The sequence below is a fragment of the Parasteatoda tepidariorum genome, chromosome 8 (assembly GCF_982258835.1).
Source record: "Parasteatoda tepidariorum strain Cologne lab strain chromosome 8, Ptep-v5.0, whole genome shotgun sequence".
Classification (NCBI taxonomy): Eukaryota; Metazoa; Arthropoda; class Arachnida; order Araneae; family Theridiidae; genus Parasteatoda; species Parasteatoda tepidariorum.
This window is the reverse complement of record NC_141762.1, coordinates 75,876,444-75,891,176: the sequence shown is the minus strand read 5'-3', so window position 1 is coordinate 75,891,176 and position 14,733 is coordinate 75,876,444. Positions and strand designations below refer to the sequence as shown.

The window sequence follows — 14,733 nt, the reverse complement described above, 5'->3', positions numbered from 1 at the left end:
CATAAAATGCTCTGTATTCCAAGGCAACTTTTTTGCACCAATTGTTTCTCGGTAATCTGCAATTATCTATTTGGAAGTTTTAGAACTTTATTTAACTTATAATTTAGGGATAATAAGAATTGCAGATTTTCAAACATGACTTTGTTTTATATAGTGATTTCAACATAAAATGAAATGCCAAAAATGCTGGTGATGAAAATTTGCATTAACACAATATTCTTTTTTAATTCAAATAATTGCGATGGAGGTATAATTTCCACTCTATAAGTCGACACTGCTAGATATAAAGTCAACTCTCTATTTTTTTATTACGAGATAGAAAATTTCTGTCAAGTGTACAAGTCAACAACTGTCTGTGTATGTAAATTATTATTTCTATAAACATCATGTGTGTAATGATATGAAGCACGTGGGAAAATGTGAATTGAAATGTTATTGTAAAATCGTTTAAAAGTTTTGAGTTTCGAAATCTTTGGATGGGGGGTGAAGACGAATTTATGTGGTACTCAACTGAGGAGAATGATGTAGAATCCATTTCAAAGTGCGATCCATATGACAACACTGCTTAATATGGTGATCTAGGATCTTTAAACTTGTAGTATCATAGTTTGTTTTCAAAGTTTACGTTGGGTTATATTTTTTGAAATATTCTTTAATAGATTATCCTGACTTTTCTTAGTCTCAATTTTTTTCTGTACATAACTTTAATTATTGTTTCTAAAAAAACCTTTATTTGTAAAAGAAGTATGATGAGTCTGTTTAGAAGAAATTTGGGTCCGTTAAAATATCTTTTCATAAAAACAAACCCTTCACAAAATATTTTAACTTAAAAACGGACCCTTCACAAAATAATTTATATTTTAATCGGACCCTTCACAAATTTGTTTGTTAATCAAATAAACCCTTCCCAGGAAGGGGGGGGGGAAGAAAGACAGATGTAAACGAACTAAATTTTGTCTTTGGCAGACGCTTCTTCCTTTATTCATCCGAAATGATTATTCTGCATTCAGCAGTATAGGCTGAATACCAAATATTTATATGTTGCATCGCTAATTTAGTAGCTGCAAATGCTGTTTATTTTTTAAAACTTAATTTTTTAATTACAATTTTACATTGTTGAGCATAATCTTGTATGTCTTTACAATTTAAAAACTCCTTGAAAAAGTTTTTTTGCAATAACGGACCCTATTTGCACAAATTCACAAAAGTGGACCCTGGTTGAAAGAATGTGACTTGACGTTTATTTTATATGCGCAAATGACAAGTAATTTTTTCACAATTTTACAAAAACGAACCTTACACAAAATACCTGGACCTAATTAGAAAAAATGTAAAATTAATTGTTTATAACATAATAAAAATAGTTTTCTAATGAGTGATTTGTAAACGTAAACTGACGCAGAGTTATTTATATCTATCTCATTGTTTATGAATCATCTATTTGTGAAGATCAACAAATGTCCCTTTTTATTGCCGGTGTGTAAGTCAATCCCTCAATTTGCCTAAAAAAATTGGGGGTTTGAAAAGTTAACTTTCAAATCCCTAAGTTACGCCTGCGTACCTGCCATTTTTTAATCCTTTCGGGGATGATTTACCCCAGTGGTAGTAAAGTGGAATTTAAATTACAATTTTAGGCAGAAACATATGCTGCAATTTGAAAGAGCTCATGGGGACTACCACTACAGTACTAAATATTAATATATCTGCTTAATTTTTTTAGAAATAGTGGTGGTCAAAAAGATTATAAATTAAGTTTATAAATGCAAGGAATGTATAGAAAGCATACATTTTACTACCACTTTAAATATAGAAATAAAATTTTTGGCAGGTATGCACCTGTTTCCTAAGCTTCACCAGAGTTTCAAATCCCCAAGTTACATCTGAAAGTTTAAGGTAGTTGAATGAGGTAAATAATTTTTTTTTTTGTCTTGTCATTAAATAACGGCTTTATTAATGTGAGAATATTTTTTCATGTTATATTTTTTATATTGCTAGAATAAAATTAAATAAAAGACCACTAATAACTTTTTTCTACTTAGTTCTTCAATATCTCTCAGTAAAAACTTCTACGTTGTTGAATTATTTCTCAATAGTAACTTTCGCCACTAAGTTCTTCAACCATTCTCGCAGCAGTTTATTAATTTTTATGTTTTCGAAATTTGTTTTACAGGAAACATCAAAATCTAATAAAAAAAAAAATTGGTACACGAAAAAAGATCTTGGTTTTATTCAATAATAACCAACATAAAATGATAAAATATACAATGCCAATGTCGAAAATTCTGATTCACACAATATCATCTTTGACGCAAATTGTTTCTGGGTGAGATGAACAGTTTTCAAGTTTGTTGATAGCTGGAATAGACGGTGAACGACTTGTAATTGACTGGAAATTGATGAAAGAAGTGGAAGTAGCGAAACTGATGCAACTGTCACGTACATTCCGACCTTGGTAGAATTTCTCATCGTGTGGTGAAGATCGGCAATTCAAGGAATGATGTTGCCCATATTGCACTGCTCTTCGTATTTTCCAGCGTTCCAAACGATGTCTTACAGAATTTTGAACCTAAATTTATTGAATATTAATTATGATTTTGCTGAGTGTTCGACATTCACAGTCTTTAATATATATTTTTAGAATCCTTATCACAAAAGAAACATGCGCATAGAATCACAAATTGGTATTTATGAGAAGAAAGAACACAAACCTTATCGAAATCTGGTTAACTATTTGCCTGTTAACTCGGTATGACGAAATATTATGTCGAACCTACGACTGCAATGTGCACAACGTCATTTTTCGTCAAGGAAATTACTTAAGCTGTTGTGATATTATTTATAACTAAAAAGAAATTCCTATTGTGAAACGAACTGAACAAAAGTTTATTCCCCGGTTAACAGGTTAATGAAAATGTCAAGATTAAAAAACAGTTTAATTGGCACTAAAAAAGAAATTTTGATCGCCAGATGAAACTGAAAAGATTTTTTAATTAGCACCTTTCAAAGCCCTTCCAATTTTCTCTAGCTAATAGATTTTGATAATTTTATGCCGACCTTCCTTGTTAATAGTTCATCAAGTTTTAATATCGTTTTTTCTCGCTTAAACATTGATTTGTTTCCCCCAAAAAATTACATAAACAAATTATTACGTCACTTCTTATTAGAATTCTAAAAATATATATTAAGGGTCGTGATTAAGTAGCACTTTGTTTAGTAAATGTAAAACTAAAAATATGTTTAAAGTACTTCATTTAAAAAAAAAAAACTTTTATGGTTAATGAAGAGAATCTGGAATGATTCCATCTCTCATACCTTCTGTCAAGCCCAGCAAATCGTATTTGAAGTTACCGAAAATTGGCAACTACTTTTAATACAAAGTGTTTTTTGATGACTGCTCTTTACGCATAATTTTAGAATACTTGTCGAACAATTAAATTAATTCAGACTAAATTTAAGCTAGAAGAAATTAAATTTTATTAACCAAATTGATTGTAAAATTAATTTAAATGAATTTCAAACAGCCGCTTCTTACCTCCTCTTAGTTTCCTTCGGCAATCAAACTGATTTTGATATTCTTAACCGCGCCTTATTCATTGAATAGTCCATCAGGTTCTAATAACGTTAATCTTTTTTCCTCCCTTAAATATGAATGCACATTCCCCCCAGTGTGAGTGTGTATATATATTTTTTTTTACTTCCTTTTTGACAAAGATTCTAAAAAGGCAAAGATTAATTTCGATAAAATTTTGTTAAAGACTGCGGTTGCAAAGCACCCGAAATATTTATATATGTTTATTTTTTCTCAAGTAACTAACATTGTGTATTCTGCTCGCATATCTTTTAAAACCTACTTGACAAAGTCGTTGCTAATATTTTTGGGAAACAATTGCAAACATAGCATATTTACTTTTAAAGAATGTCTTTACAAAGACTTCGAAGATTGCTATAATGCAATTAACATTTTCTAATATGTGATTCTATATATTAATTATAATCCAATTAAAATTAATTATAATTCAATTATATAGTTCACTTCAGCCTAATTTGACATATTAGGCATTATATATGACAAAATCAAATATTTTCAGATTTTCCAGATGCTGTCTGATAAATTCAGATTTTTTAGTCCATTAAAATTAAAATACATGTATTTTTTATTTGAGATTTCATACGTAATTCTTTTACTTTGAGTTTTCTGCACGTAGCGCAATAACATGAAATATGTCGTTAACATTTTGTTAATCTGATTATTGTTCATTGTGTAAATGATTATAAAGTATACATTTATTTGAAAGAAATCTAACAAAGAGGAGTCAAAATTCTTTTCATAACAAATAGAATTTGTTTCATTAAAAAATGAAACTTTTAAAGAATATATATTGGAGCAATTTGGCTTTAAGGTAAGATATTTCACGAGGCCTAACTGGTATTAAAACAACGGCAGGAATTCCACCAAGTAATTAACAAGTAATTTGTTCCGTTCTATCTTATGTTCGTAATTAAAAAATTATCGTAAGCTTCATATTAAATAACAGAATAAAAATTTATATTGAAGTTATGTGAAATATTTAATGTCAGAAAAAACTGTAAAAAATTCCGGATCACATTCCAGTAAAAAATATTGGCATCCTGACTGCAGCATCTTTTTATACCTTTATTTTTACAGTAATATTCAATTAATAACATGTATACCTTAATTTTTACAACAATATTAAATCATAATAATTTTACAATAATTATTACAGTAAAAATTACGGTACATCAGATTTTTGTTCCGTAAGATTTTACGGTGAAGATGGAACTGTAAAAAGTACTGGCTTTTGGGGTGCCAATCCCTTTTACCGTAATTTGATAAGGAATTTTTTACAGTGTGGCTTATTTTTACATACCTCTCCGTTCAGGAAGCAATAAAGTACTGCCACTATAAAACCCTAAAAAATAGAAGATCGGTATCATTTTTTGATTAAAAAAATTAGATTTTTTATTTTATTTTTGAAAACTACAAGGTTAGCAGGAAAAAAAAAAAAAAGACGGGCCACCCTGAATAACTTTTGATCTAATAATCGGATCTTCACATTCTAGGACTCAATTTTACTGGTTCAAGGGGATGACATCAATTATGATAATTAATTAATGCTGACGACATTTTAAGTTACGAAATCAGATACAAAAATGTACTAGCTCTGACTGAAAAACATATGTTTTTTGACGGATTACTGACCCCTCAAAATAGGCCCATAGTTTGATCAAAGGAGCGATTCAAAGTTTGGACCCCTTAATCTTAATTTTACTCGTGGTGCGTAGCGTTTTTTAAAGGTGCTTATTTTCGTTTCTAAAAGCCCTTAAAGGTGCTTTTTTCATTGGGTGTTTTTAAAAAGTGCTTAATTTTCCATTTCCGAAAAGGATATTTTTTTCTTTACCATGTCGATTTTCGCCACGCATTTCGCATTGTCCTATTCAACGTTTTTACAATTCATTCAACCACAATCCATTTCGGTGTACCGTCGGTAGGTAGCGTATGAAAGCGCTAACCGTGTAACAGCTTTGATGAAGTAATTGCGAGTCCACATGTGCGTCGACTGAGCTGATTCGGCGAGATTCTTTGCTCTCTTATGTGCGACTCTGCTGCATTTTGCAAAATATTCTCAATTTCAGGCTTCATTTTCCAACCTCCGATATCGAACCGAAAAGTCTTTTGATCATTTTATAATCGCTAATATAATCAAAGAAGGAGTTCTTTGTCAGAAACTAGTCATTTTATTATGATCATGTAAAGTCTTTGAAAATTATTTTGCATTTTGTTACTGTGTATAGTGCTTAAAAATACTTTTTGAGCGCTTAAAAGGTACTTATTTTTTGATGAAAGATTTGGCCACACACCGTGTATACTTTTTGTGTATTTCATCATATCTCGTGAACTTTTTAATCGAATTGGGTGCACACGATTTTGAATTTCGTTTGCCCAAAGACAATCCCATGCAAAAAATAACTTTTAGTAAATATTTATTATTTTATTTAATAACAGTAATTATTTTATTCGATTATAAGGCTTAAAATTTTTTACATCATTTTTAAGAATCTAATTTTAAATATACAATTTCTATAAAATTTGATTCCTCAGGTACTATACCGCCGATTTAACTCAAATTTTGTATTTTGTTATGTAAAATTACGTACTTTAAAATGACGTAAAATTTTGTACATTAAATTTCAAAAGTTTCGACTATTATTAAATAAAATAATAAAAAATATTTACTTAAGTTTATTTTTTGCATGGAATTATCTTTGAATAAATGAATTTTATAATTGTGTGCAAAATTTTTTTTTAATTTGCTTAAAAAGTTTGCGAGATATGGTAAAATACGCAAAAATTAATATTAAGGGATCCAAACTTTGGATCACTCTCTTGACCAAACCATGAGGACCATATTTGCCAGACTGCAGGTGCCCCCTATATTTTGGGGGTCAGAAAATCCGAATCCATCGAAAAAGAGATATGTTTATTCGGAGAAAATACGTTTTTGTGTCGGATTTCGTAAGTTAAAATATCGTCTGCACTAATTAATTAGTATATTTGAGGTAACCCCTTCGAACCATTAAGATTGAGTCCGAGAACTTGAATATCCGATCATGACTTAAAAAGTTATTCAGGGCCATCCGATGTTTTGCCGCACTGTACATATTTTTTAGTTCATCTTCTCTATATGTTCAAATCCTCTTTTCATCTTTCTCAATTAACACTATCTCTAAAATTAACTTAATGTTTAAGTATTGGTTAAACTATATACAAGTTATGTCGAATAAAATCTGAAATTAATAACGATATAATATTTACTGATAAAATAAATTTGTCAGGTACCCAAAAATTTAAATCATGATATTGATAAACAAACATTTAGTGAATAATGGCTTCGCATCTCCTTGGTAAGTTTGTGTAACTCAGGAATGTATGCTGTTGTTTTTAAAGACGGGCCACCCTGAATAACTTTTGATCTAATAATCGGATCTTCACATTCTAGGACTCAATTTTACTGGTTCAAGGGGATGACATCAATTATGATAATTAATTAATGCTGACGACATTTTAAGTTACGAAATCAGATACAAAAATGTACTAGCTCTGACTGAAAAACATATGTTTTTTGACGGATTACTGACCCCTCAAAATAGGCCCATAGTTTGATCAAAGGAGCGATTCAAAGTTTGGACCCCTTAATCTTAATTTTACTCGTGGTGCGTAGCGTTTTTTAAAGGTGCTTATTTTCGTTTCTAAAAGCCCTTAAAGGTGCTTTTTTCATTGGGTGTTTTTAAAAAGTGCTTAATTTTCCATTTCCGAAAAGGATATTTTTTTCTTTACCATGTCGATTTTCGCCACGCATTTCGCATTGTCCTATTCAACGTTTTTACAATTCATTCAACCACAATCCATTTCGGTGTACCGTCGGTAGGTAGCGTATGAAAGCGCTAACCGTGTAACAGCTTTGATGAAGTAATTGCGAGTCCACATGTGCGTCGACTGAGCTGATTCGGCGAGATTCTTTGCTCTCTTATGTGCGACTCTGCTGCATTTTGCAAAATATTCTCAATTTCAGGCTTCATTTTCCAACCTCCGATATCGAACCGAAAAGTCTTTTGATCATTTTATAATCGCTAATATAATCAAAGAAGGAGTTCTTTGTCAGAAACTAGTCATTTTATTATGATCATGTAAAGTCTTTGAAAATTATTTTGCATTTTGTTACTGTGTATAGTGCTTAAAAATACTTTTTGAGCGCTTAAAAGGTACTTATTTTTTGATGAAAGATTTGGCCACACACCGTGTATACTTTTTGTGTATTTCATCATATCTCGTGAACTTTTTAATCGAATTGGGTGCACACGATTTTGAATTTCGTTTGCCCAAAGATAATCCCATGCAAAAAATAACTTTTAGTAAATATTTATTATTTTATTTAATAACAGTAATTATTTTATTCGATTATAAGGCTTAAAATTTTTTACATCATTTTTAAGAATCTAATTTTAAATATACAATTTCTATAAAATTTGATTCCTCAGGTACTATACCGCCGATTTAACTCAAATTTTGTATTTTGTTATGTAAAATTACGTACTTTAAAATGACGTAAAATTTTGTACATTAAATTTCAAAAGTTTCGACTATTATTAAATAAAATAATAAAAAATATTTACTTAAGTTTATTTTTTGCATGGAATTATCTTTGAATAAATGAATTTTATAATTGTGTGCAAAATTTTTTTTTAATTTGCTTAAAAAGTTTGCGAGATATGGTAAAATACGCAAAAATTAATATTAAGGGATCCAAACTTTGGATCACTCTCTTGACCAAACCATGAGGACCATATTTGCCAGACTGCAGGTGCCCCCTATATTTTGGGGGTCAGAAAATCCGAATCCATCGAAAAAGAGATATGTTTATTCGGAGAAAATACGTTTTTGTGTCGGATTTCGTAAGTTAAAATATCGTCTGCACTAATTAATTAGTATATTTGAGGTAACCCCTTCGAACCATTAAGATTGAGTCCGAGAACTTGAATATCCGATCATGACTTAAAAAGTTATTCAGGGCCATCCGATGTTTTGCCGCACTGTACATATTTTTTAGTTCATCTTCTCTATATGTTCAAATCCTCTTTTCATCTTTCTCAATTAACACTATCTCTAAAATTAACTTAATGTTTAAGTATTGGTTAAACTATATACAAGTTATGTCGAATAAAATCTGAAATTAATAACGATATAATATTTACTGATAAAATAAATTTGTCAGGTACCCAAAAATTTAAATCATGATATTGATAAACAAACATTTAGTGAATAATGGCTTCGCATCTCCTTGGTAAGTTTGTGTAACTCAGGAATGTATGCTGTTGTTTTTAATTTTAAGCATGATTCCAAGCTCTTATCAGTAACACGACTTCTTAATTTACACTTGCTAAGGTTCATGTTTGAAAATGATTGTTCGCATGAATATGTAGACCCGAATAATAAAAGAAAAGAAAACAAGTCTTTTCAGCTGATTATATAAGTCAGAAATGTGTTAAAAATCAGCATATCTTCTTTTTCCAGGTCTTTCAAAGCAGATTGCTTTTACTTTATGCTGCCTAAATAAAACAGGAAAAAATTTGAAAGTTCTCTAGAACCTAAATACCCTGTTATTTTGAAACTAAATTTCATTTTTACGTCATTTAGTTTGGTATTCAAATTAAAATTTCCATTGAATGGCATATTAATTCAAAGCATTTCATTAGTTAAAATTTTGCACACGACAATTATTACGACAGCACAATGTATTATCACTTGTGTAAAATGTGTCAGCTTTTGTGTTGTATCTTCTATCAAGACGAGCGCGCCCGTACATGTTATTCCCTTAGAGGTGGGAAACTTATTTCTTATGTTCGTAAGTTACTTTTGCGTAGGGCACTATGAACATATAAAAAAATCTATATCATGTATCAAAAAACACGTGTTTTACATGGTTTGGCTGCCATTGTAAAAATGTAAAAGAAATAAGTGCTAAAAAAATCAAATTTATGATGAAAAATTAATTTATAATTGGTCATGCCTTATATATAGATCCTTTTAATATTAACGTTATTTAAAGCTGAATTGTTGTATTTTGTTACAGAATAGTATATTAAACACATTTTTTTAATTTCACGCACGGCTATATTATGAATTAGTATTACGTAAAATGACCTTTCAAATGTTACCTGAATCGAGAGAAGAGTAGCCTGAATGAAAGTAAAGATAACTTCTCCTGTCCTGTGGTTAGGAGTGGCAATGACTAAAATGTAAGTTACTCCTAAAAGTGGGATCAAAACTAATAAAGCTTTGGCTGCTTTCCTAAAGAGAAAAAGACCAAGTATTAAAAACGCATTCCTTAAAGAGTCTTCTAAAGAAAGAAAAAAAAATATGAAATTTGGAACTCGTATAGCATTTTAATGCAGTTGGAAAAAAATAGTCCATATGTGAAAAAATTTGCTTAAAAATGCAATAAGTGTAGTAAATTTTACTAGGGCTTATTAAATCTCGAACAATATGAACGACTTAAAGAAACAGGAAGCAACTTTTTGATATCTTACTGGAAGCAATCTTAACGCTCGAATACGCCATCTGGGGAGAAGATCGGTTCCATGTCTTGACTCTACTCCCTTCCCTCTTCTCCGTTGAATAGGAATGTACTACGATATTTTCCCCTTTCTTAATATTTTTCGTATTTAATTGTCAAAAATAGTTTTTTAAATTTCTTTAGACGTTTTCTTTTAGAACTATGTTCAATGTAGTTTCTAGTTCCATATAGTCTCTTAACTTAAAAGTTTTTATCTATTTGAAAATCAAGATAAAAACTAACGTACTTCCTTCTCCCATGACTCTCCACACGCTAGAGGGTGAAAGCATGCAAAAAGATGTCATAGGTAGAAAGTCGTTTTCTTAGTTGAACATAATCACGATGAAAATTACTTTATAAGATTGGGATACATGCATGAGGGTCGCAAGGGCCCAATTTTTGAGGGGTGCGAAATTAAGTTACACAGTCACAAAAGTTCTCTAAATTTACACATAGAAAAAAAAACTTAAATATTCAAAATATCTGCAAAAAGATTTATTATCTCTTTTTTGTTTTAAGGAATTAACTTTACGGAATTTAATTTGATAATAATTCGGGGGAAATCTTTATTTTGAAATATTGAGGTGGACTTGCAGAGATTTCAAATTATTGAGAGGGACATGTTCCTCCAACGGCTCCTATGTTACATGCAGTATAAAATGTTTAGTTTAATACAATAGTTTAATATATACTAACCTGTATTGCTCAGATTCAATGGTGTTTGTTGCTCTTAACTTTGTTATGAGAACCCACATGATTTTGATAAGGAAAATTGTATTAATCTGAAAAAAAATATATTTATATTTATTATATTTTTTATTTCTATTCATGCTGCTCTGAGAATTCTTTTTTTTTTTTTTAGAATATGGCAAAATTTACCTACAGCCTATGTTGAACTTTTTAAACTTGATTACACAATATTATAGTTCAATTTAACACTGTATTAAAGTATGCTTACCACGCAGTATTATGATTCGAGGTACTAATATTATGGTTTAACGTTGAACTGTTTTATCTGAGAGCAAAAAAAAAAAAAAAAAAAACAAATATATATATATATATATATATATATATAAAGAAGATTTAAAGATTTAGATTAAATTAGATTCATTCTCAGAAGTTGGAAATAGTTTTGTCCTCAAGTAAAAAAAAAAATGGCTTTATTTTATTCTTCATTGTAAATGATTTTGATTAAGATAGATTATTGATCTGTTCTACAAAAGAATACACGTATAGTATTATATATTTGTTATTTTATAGCGAAGACCTAGGTAGGTATTTTATAGGAAGATATATAGAAGTCTGGACTTATTTAAGAAAGCGTATCCTTATGTCCCACATAAAGAAATATGATTTCGGGTAAAGGTTTCATTAGAGACTCGAGACTGTTTTCTGGAAAGTAAGATGCACATATATATATGATCCATTCATTTATTCTTTAGAAAGGAACCGTGGAGCATTTTATTCTTTCCACATATATTATTTGACTGGAAATTCTGATGAACTTGTTTTGAATGGAATCTATTCTATGAGAGATGATTTGTTCTGTTCCGCCTTGTTATCTCTTCGATCTTCTCAAAAGCTCTCAGTACTTTCATATAAATAGATATCTTTACAATATTGTTCTGTCTTAGAAAAAGGAAATTACGATTATAAATCTTCACCAAATTGGCCGTGGTTAGATTTATTATTGTTTGATGCATTTTAGGGTTTATTATATAATAAAGAAACTTTTTAAGAAATTTAAGCACGAAAATAAAAAAAATTTGAATTATTTGTATGGATTTTTTTTAATTTTAGCGTTAAATAAATAAATAAAAAGATTTGATGTATGTGTATAGATTTCTTAATTTTTTTGTTAGGTGTATTAAATTTTCTTAAGGGACTTCAGTTTTTCTAAAACTTTTACTTCATTAGTTTTCTTACTCTTGGCTTCTGGTGATAAAGAATATAATATTTTAGCGCTTAGCACTCAAAGAGATTTATTTTTGAAGTGAAACTTCTAATGCGACTTCCAACAAGGTTGCGTTAAACGTTTAACGCTACCATGGCAACGAGCGGCCTGTGATCCTTGCAGGAGATTTTAATGTGAATTTCTCGTTACCTGAAGCTGAAACATTATTAACCTTCCTTAAAGACAAATTTGGATTGGAAATAATAAATGGTAGGAATGATTCAACAACCAAAGGGAGAACTACCATTGATGCAGTTTTTGCAAGAAATATTGAAAAAATAAAACTCAAACATTTCGTATCTTACTTTAGTTATCATAATCTCATTGTAAATGTTATAGATTTGGATATTTCTCCACTCGAAAATGAAAGTTAAAAGATGCGATCAATTGTGAATTGTAAGCAATGTTAATAAAGTTTGTCTTAAAGAAACAATACGATTTCACTAAAAATCAATTTCTACCCCTTCCTATTTTCATTTCCACATTCCGCGCGGAGGGACTCCACGCACTATTTTTTTTTTATTTCCCAAAAAAAATAAAAAAGTTCTATAAATAGTTTTATTCGATTCTTCATCGCAAACGATTTAAATTCGGATCGAAATAAGATTTGTTCTACGAAGGAGTAGACGTATAATATTACTTATTTATTATTTGTTAACAAAAAAGATGGCCTGAGTAAGTTAGGTTAGTAATCTGAACTTATTTAAGGAACTGTATTCTTCATATCCTACTCAAATAAATAACATTTCGGATATTAGGTTTTATTAAAACCTTGAGACTGTTTTCTGATAAGTAAGATACACGCATGACCCACTGATTCATTCATCAGAAAGGAACCATAGAGCATTATGTTCTTTCCAGGCCTATTATTTTACTGGAATTAGTGATGAACTTGTTTTAAATGGAATCAGCTATAAACGAAATGATTTACTCAGTGTTTCGTCTTGTTATCTTTTCGCTATCGCTACTTAAAAATTAAGAACTTTCATATATAAAAGTATCTTTTGTACAATATCTATTATTTTGTCCTAAAAAAAAGGAAGTTACATTTATAAATTTTTTCCGAATGAGGTGTTGTAAGATTTATTACTGTTGGATACATTTTAGAGTTTATAATTATATATAAAAAAAACTCAAATAAATTTAAGCCTAAAAATAAAATGATTTAAATTTTTATAATATTTTAGTTTCTTAAAAAAAGCTTACATTTTTGTTAAAACTTTTACTTTATTAATTTTTCAACACTTAACTTCTGATGATAAAGAATATTAGATTTTAACGCCTCTCATTCACTAAAGTAGTTTTGTGCTCTAGGAAAAAAATGTTCCTATAAATGGTTTTATTCGTTTCTCATTGCAAACGATTTAGATTCCGATCGAATAAAGATGTGCTCTACAAAGAGATAGACGCATCATATTATTTAGTTGTTATTTGATAGAGAAGGACTGCTTCAGTAAGTTAAGTTGGAAAGCAAAACTTATTTAAGGAATCGTATTCTTCAGGTCCCACTCAAAGAAACACAATTCTGGGTAAAGGTTTCATCAGAGACTTAGGGACTGTTTTCCTACAAGTAAGATAAACACGTGACCTATTCATTCATTCTTCAGAAAGGAACCATGGAGCGTTTTATTCTTCTCAGATCTATTATTTGACTGGAAATAGTGATGAACTTATTTCGAATGAATTCTGTTATATGTGAGCTGATTTGATCTGCTCCGATTTATCTTTTTGATCTTGCTTCTCAAAAAAGATTCAGAGAATTTTCTTCGTATAAAGGTATTTTTATGTAATATTGTTGTTTGCTAGAGAAATGAAATTCACCTTATTTATCTTTTTCCAGGAAGTTTTGTAAGATTTATTACTTTTGAAATTCTGAAAAATCCTTTTCTCTGAAAAAGTCGGAAGTTAAATTTAAGTAATAAAATTTTCTGAAATTATTTAAGGCTAGCAATGCTACAGAATATTTCAAGTAAGATAAGTTGAAAAACAAAAATGGAAATGTTCGAAATTCCTCATTTTTTCCTCATTTAAAATTGATTGTTAAAATATTATTATTAATGTTACTAATGTTATTATTAATGTTACTTCTAATCATTGGAATTTTATTTATATTCACGAATGAACTACTGTTCATGTTGAGGAAAGTTAATTAATCTTTCTAACAATTAACTAAAAAAAAAAAATATTTACGCATATAAGACTTCAAAAACTAGAAGACTTTGTGATACTTTGATAAATAATGCTTAATTGACGGGAATGCATTTAATTTTCTATAAAATTAAGTTAGTTGATATTGCACCATAAGTAGGAGTACTATATGGTGTTTCACACACCAACACATTTATCCTGCGCCTATGCCCCTAAGGGAGCATTTATAGATTAATGGGTTAAGATTAGAAGACTAGACAGATAAAAAAGTAATATAGAATTGTTTAGTTAGGTCATTATGATTGAAATGTTTTCAGGGCTAATTTTCAGTAGGTGTTACTTGTGGCTCACCAATGCATAACTTTGTCTTTTTTGATTATTATAACCACTTCAGGATTTTCTCGAATTCTAGAAAAGTAATTAGGTGGCTTGCATTCTGTTTTAACTTAAAATTCTTGTAATAGGACCTCTTCCATCCTATGAGGAATTCTAGCTTTA

The 14,733-nt window shown here is 29.5% G+C and overlaps 1 protein-coding gene across 2 annotated transcripts in view; it reads right to left on the bottom strand.

Annotated features, from left to right (window-relative positions):
• Positions 1–2,205: 2,205 nt before the first annotated feature.
• Positions 2,206–14,733, bottom strand: part of LOC107452238 (diuretic hormone receptor) — a 240,918-nt gene continuing 228,390 nt past the window's right edge. For both annotated transcript variants that reach the window (XM_087169169.1, XM_087169170.1), the window contains exons 11-14: positions 10,830–10,915; positions 9,736–9,868; positions 4,890–4,931; positions 2,206–2,566 (exon numbers count right to left, since the gene is read on the bottom strand). In XM_087169169.1, the coding sequence (XP_087025295.1) occupies positions 2,288–2,566; positions 4,890–4,931; positions 9,736–9,868; positions 10,830–10,915 (540 nt within the window). In that variant the 3' untranslated portion in view covers positions 2,206–2,287. The remainder of the gene's footprint in view (positions 2,567–4,889; positions 4,932–9,735; positions 9,869–10,829; positions 10,916–14,733) is intronic.